General features: G+C 49.8%; 2 protein-coding genes across 3 annotated transcripts; both read right to left on the minus strand.

Moving 5' to 3' along the window:
- Window positions 1-2,027: 2,027 nt before the first annotated feature.
- On the minus strand, window positions 2,028-3,885 carry LOC110290246 (protein B-Myc). Its single transcript, XM_021156747.3, has one exon. It carries the CDS (start codon window positions 3,025-3,027, stop codon window positions 2,515-2,517), a length of 513 nt encoding a protein of 170 aa, XP_021012406.1. The 5' UTR covers window positions 3,028-3,885; the 3' UTR covers window positions 2,028-2,514.
- A 2,719-nt stretch (window positions 3,886-6,604) lies between these two features.
- Window positions 6,605-10,035, minus strand: LOC110290505 (odorant-binding protein 2a). 2 transcript variants are annotated; one of them, XM_021157057.2, is made up of 7 exons: window positions 9,751-10,035; window positions 9,085-9,218; window positions 8,781-8,851; window positions 8,272-8,382; window positions 7,669-7,770; window positions 7,194-7,217; window positions 6,605-6,768 (listed from the first exon to the last, which is right to left on the minus strand). In XM_021157057.2, the coding sequence occupies exons 1-6, from the start codon at window positions 9,970-9,972 to the stop codon at window positions 7,195-7,197; spliced, it is 663 nt and encodes a 220-aa protein (XP_021012716.2). In that variant the 5' UTR covers window positions 9,973-10,035; the 3' UTR covers window positions 6,605-6,768; window position 7,194. The 2 variants fall into 2 exon arrangements, with proteins under 2 accessions (XP_021012716.2, XP_085691225.1); XM_085835099.1 differs by having other exon boundaries at window positions 6,605-6,967.
- Window positions 10,036-13,560: the final 3,525 nt, after the last annotated feature.

Below are 13,560 nucleotides of genomic sequence, written 5' to 3' on the forward strand. Positions count from 1 at the left end.
CTCATCCAGAGGCTTACAGGGCACAAGAACAAAACAGACGACCTAATTACTGATGGGCAACATGGAAAACTTCACAAATGGCTGAGTAACAATGACTACAATTCTTTGGCATGGTCAATACCTAAACCAGAACTTGCATTTAAACGAAGGAGAACAAGGTGACTTCATGGCCCTGGTGAAGGAGAAGAGTCGGGATGAGAAAAAAAATCTATTTAGAGAGCTGCTCTTACAGAGAAAGAGAGGACCTGTTAGACACTCAGGAAGACAGTGATAGGACAGCTGGAAATGTGTAGAAACAGATGCCATTCAACAGAAGGAAGCAAGCTGAAGGGACTCTAGCCAGCCCGCACATGGTGAGTGTGACTGTGGCCAGCCTTGCCCTCTCCCCCATTCCCTCTGCCCTGCTAAAAGCCATTAGATTACATTCCTAAAGCTGGCCGCTAGGACTCAGTCCCTTATGTGACCACTTATTTGGCCTCCTTAGGCTGACTACTAAGATCCAGCAATCAAAGTATTGAAATCCAGCTATCAAAGCTCCCTTTGGCTGCCCTAGTTAACATACTTAAATAAAATCAATTACCTTATGCTAACATTGAGTTTCCCATTTTACCTTTACAAATCACCATTTGCCTTTGTGCCACATCTGTCCCTTCTCTATCAAGAAGCAGCCCTTTGCCATCATCCCACATGAATCCCCCATACCTCTCCTGCAGCCCCGGGACAAACATCCCTCCTCCTCTCCCTTGTTCTTTTCCCTGCTTCTCTCTCATCCTCTAGCTCTTGGCTTTGTCTCTTATTCCCTGCCTTGTTCCTCTGGGGCAAATCAATCCCCTTTGTGCTGAGAACTTGCTCTTGGGGTGTCTTGAGCCAGTCCTAGTCCTTTTCCATAGTCAAGCCAAGCTCCAGTATGGTGGCTTTTCTAGAGCGAGGAGTCAGAACCTCAGGCAAAGGTCAGCAAGGAGGCCTTGTGCACAGAGCCTGGTTGGTCTACCCTCAAGTCCAAGTCAAACCACAAATCCAGCTGCTCTTCTTGTTAGGAGCAGTCACTTTCCTGGCCAGGTGGTCCAGATGTGGAGAACAGTGTTCCAGCTCTGAGGGCTGTGGCCAGGATCTATCCTTGTTTAAACCTGATCTAGCTCGGAGGCCAAGAACAGGGAACCATGGCAATTCAGAGACCTGCCACAGGCTCCAGGGTGAGAGTCTGGGGGGCAGCTATAGAGAGTAGGAGACTGGTATTGAGAGCCCACAGAATCCCACTGGCAGGAAGCTGGGCTCTGCAGCAGAGGGCATGGGGGAATGGACCCCATCCTTGTTGCCTGCAGCTGACCTTATCAACTGAGAGGACTCTGCAGTTTGGCAGCACACAGCCTGGGCTGGCAAATGTGTCAGTACTGAGCTTTGCGTGTCCCTCTGTGGAGTCCGAGTTCTCTGGAGCAGCAGTGGTCTATCCTGAATCCCAGTAACAGACCCCACTTTAGCAGGCCTAGAAAGTAGGAAGATAGGTCCACACACCAGTCTCCGCATCATGGCTGCTTGCCCTGCTCCCTACACACCTGGAAGACACTACCCCTCATCCCAGCTAGAACTTCAGCTTCTCCTGGGTGAAGAAACTGAAGAAGGGGAGGGGAGGGGTAAGAGGGCTGCCCAGACTCAGACTGCAAAGTCAAGTGTGGCCAGCAGTGACTGAGTGACTTCGCTCAGGCAAAGTACCTAGTGATCACAGCTCCTCTGTTGACTTGGCTCTTGTAGGATCAGCACCAGCCTAAATGGTAAGAGGCAGAGTCTCCACTTCAGGTGACCGCCACACCACCTCCCCACATATACCCAGCAGTGTCTAAAGACAGAGGAGCGAGAGAGAGGCGAGGCAAGGCACCGGTACTTTGGCGGTTTTTGTTTTTCTTGCCTCTCCTGATTCACCTTTTTGCTATACTTTAGTAGTACCTTTATTTTATTTTTAAAATTATATCAATTGTTTTAAACCCCTTAGTCTATCGAATTTTGTTTATGGATCTGTTTCATCTTTTGTCTTTTCCTCTTTTTTTTTTTTCTTTTCCTTTTTGGTCACATTAAGTTCCCCTTTCTTACTTTTAGTCTACTTTTAGCAGTAGTGTTGTCTGTAGCTCCCTGGTTCTTTATTTTGTTAGGTTTCATAGACCTGTTTTTTTAAGCATGGGCTCAACATATTTCCGAATTACCTTGTTTCTCTTTAAACAATAAAAAAGAATCAGCTTTTTAAAACAAAATATACTTTTTTATACTTCATATCCTAAAATCTTGTATAACTGATAAGATGTTTTATTGATGTTATTTACACTTAAGGGTCCAGCTGATGTTGGAAAATTGATATACTTTAAGGTTCCTTTTTTAAACAAATACAAATCTGTTAAGGGGAGTGAGGAAGGGTGGCAAGCTTAAAAAAGAAAGGGGGGAGGGGAGGGTTCTCTTACGCCCAGGATTTGAGGCAGTTAACATGGCTGAAGCTTACAGTCCAAAGCCCCCGTGCTGTGCGTGCGCTCAGGTGTTGCAGGTGCAGTCTGGAGGCGTAGCAGGCTCCGCGTCGGCGGCCAGGCTCACGCCGGTGCCTTCTTTGCGCACAGCCTGGTAGGGGTCCAGCTTGGAGACCAGCTTGGCGGAGGCCGAGAAGCCGTTCCACATACAGTCCTGCAGGATGATGTTCTTCACGAAGGTCTCGTCATCCGGGTCGCAGACGAAGCTCTGCTTCACCGCGTCTCCTCCTGGCAGCTCGGGCAGGTCTGCGGTGGAGAAGCTATCACCGTCGTGGTCCCTGGGGGCGAAAGACACGGTGACCGCTTCGCAGGGAGGCGAGTAGAGCCCGGCGTGGCCCGGGGACGGGCGCGGCGTGGGCAGCAGCTCGAATTTCTTCCAGATGTCCTCGCTGGGCGCTGGCGGCTGCGGCGGCTGCTGGTGGTGCACGTCCTCCTCCTCATCGTCGCACATGAAGTATAGCTGCACCGAGTCGTAGTCCAGGTCGCGGTTGCCCTTAGCGAGGCTCACGTGGAGGGGCATGGTCGCGGCGTTGCGTTTGGAGGCGACCCGGAGGGGTGCAGGGCTGCTGCGGAAACCTGGCGCGCTGCGCAGCAGCCCCGAACCACTCCCCTTCCCAGACCCTCACTTCCGACTATCCCGACAGTCCCTTCACCAGGCTCGGTCTCGGGCTGCAGCGGAGGGAGGAGGCGTCAGCTCGTCGCCAGACGCCACGCTCAAAGTATCGCGCCACCTTACGGAGCGGGGCTATAGGCGCTGCATCCTACGTGCACAGGTTACATTTTCGTGCACGCAGATAACCTATTCTCCGCATACTCTCACTCATTTCCTGCTAGTGTCTACCTCTCCACCTCTCAGTCCTCTTCGTTCGCCCAGTGACTCTTCTACTTTCATGTCATTTGTAGCACGTGTGTTTTCATGTACCTATGAAATCGAGAACCCATGGATGAAAGAAGCAAAGATCTTGTCTCTCTGAGACTGACTTAATTCATTATTTTAATATGATACTCTCCAATTTCATCCATTTCTTGCAAATGACACTCTTTGCTCTCATTTATGACTGAAAATATTCCACTTCCACATATGATCCCCATCTTTATTGATGATGGACATCTTGGTTCCGGAACAGCTATTGTGGAAATGTCCGTAATAAACCCGCGCTCAAGGATCTCTGTGGTGGCATACTTGCTTCCGGCCTTCAAGGGTTTTCTTAAAGCTACACTTTTTTTTAAAATTTATTTATATCATTTTAAGTGTATGAATGATTTGCCTGCATATATGTAAGTGCATCATCACCTGCATGCCCAGTCCCCATGGAGACCCAAAGAGGATGACTGATCCCCTGGAACTGTGTCAGGACACTGTGAGCCTCTGTGTGAGTGCTGCGAACTAAGGCCCAGGACCTCTGGGACCTCTGCGAGAGATCTTAACTACAGAGACCATCTCCAGCACCATCCCACACATTTGTAATGAGTATATGGTGCTTGCATCTATGAATGGCTCCTGCAAATTTTCTAAAATGTAGATACAAATATGTGTGAGCTACACATTAAATTTAGGCATGAATTAAACTTCTAAAATACTTTATGATTAAATATTACATAATGTCAAGCAGTCAAGGCAGCTCATACGTTGGAAGGCTGAGGCAGGAAGATTACCATGGGCTACATAGTAAGTTCCAGGATATCCTGGTCTACATAGTGAGAACTTGGCTCAGACAAACAAGAAAATCCATAATGCAGAATTCTTTTTAAAAAATTAAACGATCTAGCCTATTTTCTCTTTTCTTTCCTTATTTTATATCAAATTTTTAGAAAGGAAAATTAATGATTTCAAGAACATATCTGGTTTCTGGACAATATCTTCTTATAGATATTTGAGGTCCGTATTAAACTTCTAAGTGAGTGGGGCTGAAGGATAGCTCACTGGTAGAGAGCCCTGGCTACTCTTCGGTTTGATTTCCAGCACCCACATGTTCAAGAAGATCAACTTTAAAAAATAGTAATTTAATATTTTGTGTTTACTTTTAACTCTTCAGAGTTTTAATTTTTAAAATATTTTTAATGATTCATTTATTCTTATTTTTATACACATTGGTTTTTGCCTACATATATGCCTGTGTGAGCATGACCTGGGGCTGGAGTTACAGACAGTGCCAGGACTGGCCAAGTAGATGCTAGGAGTGAAACCTGGTACCTCTGCAAGAGCAGCCAGCGCTTTTACCATTGAGCTTCTCTCTACCCCAAAGAGTTTTAATTTGTTTGCTTGTTTGTTTGTTTACAAGACAGTCCCACTGTGTAGCTGTGACTGTCCCAGACGTGTAGGGCAGGCTGGCCTAAAACTCAGAGAACAGAGCGCCTCCCAAGTGCTAGGATTTTAATTTTAACAAGGAGTTATTTTTTTAAAAAATTTTGGCTGGAGCCTTTAATGTCTATCTTGAGATGTAAGTTGGGAGCCACCAAAACAGTACATAGAGCTAAAACTAAATAGCAACTGCCCTGTGAGAACTGGAAATGTTTATTCTTTACCTGACTGGGTACCAGCAGTGACGGTCCGTGACTGAGTACAAACACGGGCCGTGCACAGCCTGGCCATTTGACTCAACCTCCAGGACCTTGGAAAATTGGAAAGAGAATTGCCTCCATAAAGCCCTGCCAGGACCTCCACACCTAGGCCGAGGCTTGTGCAAGACTGCATAAACACAAGTAGTATAATAGCAACATTTTCAAGTGCCCTAGGCTCTATCTTGCTCTCTGCCCAGCCCCTAACATGTGACCAACTGCAAAAGGTCAGGAGGAACAAACAATCCTCAGTAAACCAGAAGATGCTTGGTTGGTCAGTGAGGCCTTTGAAGCGACTGGGTTCAGAGTTCAAGAAGGAAGAAGTGGTCTCTCTTCCTGAAGCTCTCCTTCCAGCAGAAATTAAGCCCGAGGAGTTTCAGAGAAGGCTCCCCTGCAGGGTAGCTGGCAGAAAGGCAAGATGCCTCTTCACTTCCTGTCCTGCTGGAATTCTGCTCATGCCTCCTGAGCACAGTCCCAGCTCCTGGGCTATCATGCCAAATCCAGGGTACCATGCCTGAATCCTCAGTACTGACCCAGAGAGCAGGAAATGGGGTGGAGGACTGTCATGTGCTGTGGTGTCATCTCTGCATATTGAGGCTGGACTTAGAAGTCTTCCTCATGTACTGATCGCAACAGAGATCAATATCAAGTATTTGAACTTGGGGGATTTCTGGGGCCCACAGTTAAAGGCCATGCAGAGTCCCTGTCTGGAGCAAAAAGAGAACCTGGTATGTAGGATCCGGCTTGGCCCTGTCCTGCCACCAAGTGTCCTGGACACCTCAGGCCCCACCTTAAAAACATCCAATAGCTCCCAGCAAGAACTGGGTCCAGATAGGAAAGGAATTCAGAGAGAACGATGAGTCACATGGGAGTTAGAGCGGAGGCTCACCGAGCTGAAGGACACCAGCCTGAGTCCCAACAACCCTTCACAAAAGGTGACAAGCTGGACAGCCAGCCTCCACTGGGCTTTGCACTTTGAAGCTGTCACTGATTATATGGGGTGGGGGGCATCTGCTCCCTTATTGTGGCCCACCATGTCCCTGTTGGACAGAGAAAGCTCAAACCCTGATCCTTGGACAAACTGGGAGAGGGCTGGAATGGGGAACAGGGCTGGTGGGTGCTGTAGCTGCTTCTGTCTTTCCCAGGGGATTGTGGAGGGGGAGATGTTGAAGAAACTAGCCACTCTTGTTCTACCCCTGTCACTGAGCTCAGCTCCTCAAAGCAGGGCCTTCCTCTCAGTGTTCAAGCAATTTGTTGGAACAGGGCCCCTGCAGTGACGTTCATACTCTCTGAAGCCCTGATGACTTCTCACCGTCTTGCCACCCCCAGGGCATCTTTGACACTCCTGTCAGGGTCCAACCTGACAGCAAGTAGCTCACCAGGTAGCTCCTAGGAGCTTACATGGCCCTGCAGGATAGCCAGATGCCACACTCCTTGGACACTGGTTAGGCAATAGCTCTGCAATTTTCCCCATGTCTCTCTCCCAAAAGAACTCTTGGAGCCCACACAAAGCTCCTCACGGACAGGCTGAGCCAGAGCACTGCTGAAGAGCTTTATTTGGAGTCAGGGGAGAAGGGAGCAGGTACTGAGGTGGTGGTGGTGAAGCAGTGGGAAGTTTGGTCCAGGAGAGGTGTGGTGAAGGGATGTCCCAGCCTGGTGTTGGAAGCAAGGCTGGCTCAGCTGTTGCAGACCTGGGTAGCTGCTGTGGTATGGAGAGAAGGAGAGATAAGCACCCTCCCCTTGGTTTTTTTTTTTTTCCAGAAGCAGCAGTCAGGGGAGGCATGGACAGGGATGGCACAGGGTAGATATGGGCCAGAGATCCTCTTTCCCATGTTTCTGTGTGGTCCCTGCTGGGAGCTGGGGCCTGCTCCACTTCCATAAGTAGCCAGGTCTCAGCCTCCCTGAGGAAAAGCGAAAGGAAGAAAGAAGCAGGTAGAGTCCAGGGACTAGGAGAGACCATGACAAGAAGAACAGAATTCCTACACATCATGGAAACTATACAAAGGGCCACAGCCTGAGTGACCACACTTGTCTGTGTGGATAGGATGAGGACCCTTATCCAGAGCCCAGCCTTCTAGACTTTTCCACGGTCCTATAGGCAATGGGGGGGGGGTGAGAGTCACTTACCCTAGTCACTTTCAACACATTCATCTGTAGAAACAAAAAGAAGCCCGGGAGTGAGAAGGGCTCTGTAAGAGGACCCCATCACACCTGCAGCTCAGACCCTCCCATAGCCAAGATCTGAAGCAGAGGCCTGGGGTCCCAGTGAGAGGGGAGGGACCTTGAAGGGACAGACAGTACAGAAGCCAGGGACACAAAGAGACCTGGGGAGACACTGAAACAGAAGCACAGGAGATTTGGAGGTCATGGGGGTACAGAGGGACACAGGGACAGAATGTCCCTTTTAGTTATGGGTGACACTAGGGGCATAGTGGGAATACCACAGAGGCACCCAGGGGACATGGAGAGATATGAAATAACACGTAAGGGACAACAGGACCAGGCACAGAGAGGACACAGAAGGCACCCACACAGACAGGATGTGGGCTGGAGACAGACAGTCCTAGGGGACAGAGAGAGGCATGGGCATTCCTGCTCTTACCTCTGATCTCTGGCACAAACATGTTTTCCAGTCGGAGATTCATGCGCTTTATGAAATCCTTAAATTCTTCCATGGCCTCTGGATTTTCATCAGGGTCTCTCCCTGTGAGGAGGGGGGCAGGTTTGAGGGGTGGCGCTCAGCTCCGCAGAGAGCCAGAGACACAAGAGGGAGGTGCAAACCAGGACAGAGGTCCAAGAGGACCCTGGCAGTAGACATCACCTGTGGACGTCCTCAGACCCAAGCAGACCTGCAGGGTTGCCACACAGCCCTATATGAATCCTGAATCTCAAGGCCATGAAGCTGTCCCCGGCCCTGGAGGGTTCCTACCTACAATAAAATGTCCCTGCCAAGACGTCCTTTTAGGTTCACGTGACTGAGAGCCCTGGGAGTAGCATTTGCTGGCTCCAGGTGTGGGACCCACTCCTGAGCGCTCAGGCCTCCAAAGGCCACACAAACCCCATTCCTAAGCAGTTTTCCCCATTTCCCACTTTGGATCTCACACATTTCCTGGGCAGCACCAGTGCCAGGCCCGTCTCCTGCCCTTCTCATGGCTACCAGAAGCAGAGACCAGGGACAGGACATGGGGCTTCCATGGCACCTCACCCATGAGCTTTCCCATCCCGAATGACATCCCATTGTGCCGGCTTTCGCAGTAGAAAATGTAGTGCTCGTTCACTGACGTCTTTTCCACGTGGATAACCTTCGTGTTATGAACTGCAGATGAAGAGAAATAGCTTAGTGACACTGAACACCTAAGACCTTGGAACACTTTGGTGGTCACCCAGGACACCCAGCTAGTCTAGTCCTGGCCTTTCTATGGTCCCCATAGTTAGACAGGAGCCATCTCCCTCAGAAGCTGCCAAGCCCAGCAAGGAAGTTCCTGGAAGGTGGGAACTGAGGTTGCCCCTTAGGGCCAAGCACCTTCCTTTCTGACTTTCCTGTCTTTGGATCCTCACGGGTCAAGAGCTGAGCTGGATAGGGGAGCAAGAATGACTCGGCTTTTAGGACCTCTAGAACAGGAAGTGACTGATGGCCTGTCCTATGAGTTGGAGCAGGGACCCACCCTCCCCAGGGCTTGCCACTGTAGGAAACAATGAGGCACAGGGACTCACAGGCGGTGTATTTGCCAGGCTCTTCTGTTTTCTTCATCATGAATTTAAACTCATGGCAATGACCATTCTTCCTGTAAAACACAAGCCCACAGGCAGCTGCTCTCAGGAACATAACTAAGGTGTGTTTCGATCATCAGTCCTGACCAGGTGACCCATTAAACCCTGTGTCACTCCTGTTCTACTTTTAAGGTACTACCTTGAGACTGTGTCCCCTCAAAGGTAGGAATCTCTTCATTACCCAAACTCAAATAATGGCTAGCAAGGGAGAGAAAAATTGCAGAGAGTTCCAGTAGGAAACACGTACCAGAATACAACTGTGGTCTCCAAGTCTCCTTCTTCCAGAGCTATTACTCTCACAGGGAAAACTATACTGGGTATCTTGTGACTGGGTAGGCTACCATTGTGTACCATGGCCTTTGCGTACCAGATCCCAGAGTACTGTAGGAAACAAAACTGTGAGCACACCCAAGCCTTCCCAGGAGTCTACCCCAGGGTCTAGCATATGAGCTAGCTTCTGAGCCCAGGGTGCAGCAACTGAGGTGAGCTAACCTCACGTGTTCCAAGACATGTGGTAAATAGAGAGATACCAGCACATGGGTACCCAATCCCATGATGGCAGAAGTGTCTTCCCCCATCCCAGTGAATGTATTCGTTGAGGTCTACACCTCAAAAAGGGCACTGGATGAATCCTCTGCCCAGAACGTCCTGCTCTAAATGTTCTAGCTCTGAGCTTTACTTGAACAAGGATCTGCCACCCAAATCTGCTTTTTCTTCTAACTCAAGTTTTAGGAGGACCCATGTTTCCAGGGAGACCCCTATCTTCTAACAGAAGGACTCAGGAGTCCTTGATCAGACTGCTGAGATGAAGTATGGAGTCAAACTCAACCTTCAAGGAAACATCCTCCCCCTCAGCATCAAGCAGTAGGCCAGGCCATCTCCTACCACCATCCATTGTCCCTCCCATCCTCACATCCTCCTGGTCATCTGGCGGGGCTTCCTGAGCCTTCAGGATAGCCACCAGCCCCAGCAGCAGGATGGTGAGGAGCAGGCTCTTCATCTCCAGGCACTGTGCTTTCACACAAGGCAGGTCACCTAGGCAGAGTGTACTCTGGCTTCTCACAGGGTGCCCTTTATATCCCCCATGGACAGGGATGTGTGCCCACTTGGCACTAGCCATGTCCCTCCTGTCCATCTCTCATGGCCAAACACACATCCATCATGGAGCTGAAGGTTGTTGTTGTTGGGATCTGATGAATATCAACTCAGTGTCACCTGCAGATAAAGAAAGACACACAATGCTCTGGAAGGTCTGCGCCACCCAAGTGCTGTGCTCACAAAGGACCCTGGGGAATGAGCAACTCGGATGGAGGGGGAGGGTCAGGCTTCCCTTCACACACCTGCCCTGCATCTGCCCATGGCTGCCCTGAGCTATGCTCCCTGAGATCTGGCCTCTGATCTCCTGCTGCTGAGAACTAGGCTGAGTTTCACAACCAGAGACCATCTTCTGGGTCCCAGATGGCTTGGCCCCTGCCTGGGGACTCACCTCATTGTCCCTTCCCTGCATGGATGCCCCACCAGGACTTCCCTGTAAGTGGGGTCACAAAACATCATCAAGGTAGACCCCCTGCCACTAGGGAATACCATGACCCCTGACCCACTTCATCCTGCAATGAGGCCAGTCGTGCTCTCTACAGAGCACTTCTTACTCTCAGATGCCTTGGTCCTTTTTCACAAACCGGCCAAGGCCCATCTACTGAACCACCAGGTAGAGTTCACTTTCCCTACATCTCACTTATAAGTTGGCTGCATGAAGAATTCTAGCCAAGCATTAGGGTCATGAGTATGTGTCCCCTAAATGAATCAGTGAAAGGGTTCATGTCTGTGACTCCAGGGGGTTCATGCCCAACAAGGGGACTTGACCTTTTGTTGCTCCCTCCTCTGAGGGCCCACTGACAGGACATTTGCAAAGCTAGGACTGCCTTGATACATCTGAGTTCCATATGTGTTCATTTCTTGCCATCTTGTGCCCTGCCATGGGATGGAGAACCAGGCTCCATCACATCCAAGCAGTAGGCCAGGCCCTGTCCTGTCCTGAACCACCCCTGTGCTCCTGTTGAACCTCTCACTTCTGGAGTCCACAGCCTTCCTTCTCATTAGCTTTGAGCACCCACAGGCTCTCAACACAGCCAGGTCTCATTCCCTACAGACAAATGGATGCATGAGGCACCATGAGTCCACATGCTGACCTGTGTTCTGAGGAAGCCTGCCCTGGCTGCCCTGGCTTCTGGCCTTAGCCCACCTTCCCTCCCACTGGGAACTCTGCCTTCCATTCCCCACTCTGCAGTTCCTGGACTTAGCCACCTGCCCTGAGACACAGAAGTCATCTCTGAAGAAGGGTTTCAGTTCCTATGGGACTGTCCACACTCCATGGCCCTGGAGACAGGTGCTAGTCCCACAATGGCATCTTTGTGCCTCTCTGGACCAAAGGTGGACAGGCTCAAGTATCCATACACAATATCAGTGAGGACTCTGTGACAAGCCCTGGACTGTGCTGAGGAGCTGGCATGGCTCGGGATTTGATGTTAGTATAGAAGGTGCTGAGCAGGATGTGAGAGGGTGGGGCCGATGCCCTTTAGGAGAAATCAGGAAGCAGGTTAGCAGCTCTGTGTCATGGGGAAGGCCTCTGTACCTGTCAGGCTGTCCTCCATACCATGCCTGGATTATTCCTGTAAGCATGTCCCCACATAGGCACAAGCCTCAATCCTTGTACAGGAGGAGAACACCATGATTAGCAGAGCCAGGGCCACCGTCAGTTCGCTGCTGACTTGGGCTGTGTCTGGAAGTCGAAGGCCGAACCTCACCTGTGGTTGGTAGACACTTTCTGATGCACTGACAGACTCACAGCTTCCCAACCCAGTGCCTGCATCCCCTCCTTAGTTCTCCTAACACATGGATGGCCTAGTGAGCAGAGTTAAGTAAATCTAACACGCTGTCATGTTGGGATCTGAAGCATCCTCCTGAGGTCCATGTGTCGAAGACCAATTCCCAGCCAGTGGCCCTATTTTGGAGTGTTCTGCAGACTGAAATCATAGGGCTGGTAGAAATGAGTCATAGAGAGTATGCCCTTCAGCTGAATCCTGCTCTGGCCTAGTCTTGACATACTCAGAAAGACAAATTCTGCATGTTTTCTTTCATTTGCAGAATGTATTTGCACATGAAAGTCCAAGGGTGACTGTGTGTGGGAAGGTGGAATCTGAATGAAGGAAATAATGGGTGCTGGAAAGACAAATGTCACATTTTCTCTTGTGGAAAATACATATTGATCTCACTTGGACCTATCTGTTTTGTCAGGTCTACTTCAGAGTTCTGACTCTTGTCTATCTGACTGAACTCTAAACTCATAAGGCCGTGCAGAATGTGAGTCACGCTGGCCTTAGTGGGCCCCAAATGGCTATCAAGATGCAGCCCAATACGGAGTCTCAGTGAACTGTGAAGGTTCCCCAGCTACCCTCCTGCACCTGAAAAGGGAGACAGGCAGCATGTGTGCCTCTCTCTGTTTGCTACCCTCTGCCCTGACCATGTCCATCCCTGACTCACACAGGTGCCCTGGGCTGCAGCCACACCGTTTCCCAGCAGGAAGCTGGGATCCCACCCACAAACCACCCCTGCAACCTTAAGCTATGCCTTAGCTTTGTCTTTACATTTGTATTATTCCGTATCCATTACACAAGCCACCCCTGTTCTATCTACTGTGCAGGTCTGCTTCTTGATTGAACTCTGAGTCTTGTAATTATAAATTATTTAAAAGGTCATAAATGTCCTGGGGAACATCACATGGAACAAGTTGTACAGACAGTGTTGATATAGTAGGTGTTTGAATGTTAAATTGAACTGTCTGGGCCAACCTCACCAAGGTGACATTTGAACACAAAATTGACTATAGTGGAAGAACATTCAACGTGGGAGGAACACAGGGGACAGTTCTGGGGGAGAGAGCAGGGCTTGTTCCAGGAACAGACTGAAGGGCAGGATGTCTACAGCAGGTGATGCCAAAGCCAGGTCACTGAGAGGGCAGGTCAGCAAGGGTGGCTATGGGCCATTGGGTAAGGACATTAGCTTTTTCTGTGAAAGAAACAGGGAGACCTGAAGGGCTTTGACCTGGCACATGTGGCACATTTTTAGAGTCCTTCCAGGTGTTATAGTAAGACTGTATTGGAGATAACAAGTGAGACAGCAGGGAAGATAGCTGGAAAGGCTGCAATAAGTGATCCAGGCCAGAACGATAGTGTGATGTTATCTATCTGGGAAGAACAAAGAATGAACTTATATACCTACCACCAGTAAAGAGAAAAAGGGAAAGAATCTGCAAAATCATTTTTATATAATGGACCACAAACAATGAAGGCTTTGAGTTCTTGGGGTGACTTACAATCTAAGGTCACTCCTGTCACAACACCTTAAAACGTGTGGGGAGTTGAGCACCAAAGAGAATGTCTGCAACAGGGCCAGGGTCTGGCTGAGCGGAGGAGATGGTAGTGGGACTTAAAGTCAGGAGCAATGGCTGCAATATGTGAGACTCAGGGAAAAACCCCCACGCAGGAAGAACCCCAGATATATGTCTGTCATGGGCTCCATGAGGAGCCAGGAAAGTGCCAGGAGCAACAACAACTCCTTACATGGCGGATGTGGATGTCAAGAAGGGGGAGGTACCAGATAGTGAGGAGTCAGCCGACATGTGGAGCTAAGAATGGCTGTGCACCATCTGCCGGACCATGGCAGG

The sequence above is a fragment of the Mus caroli genome, unplaced genomic scaffold (assembly GCF_978045245.1).
Source record: "Mus caroli unplaced genomic scaffold, Mus_caroli_1 scaffold_2, whole genome shotgun sequence".
Taxonomy (NCBI): domain Eukaryota; kingdom Metazoa; phylum Chordata; class Mammalia; order Rodentia; family Muridae; genus Mus; species Mus caroli.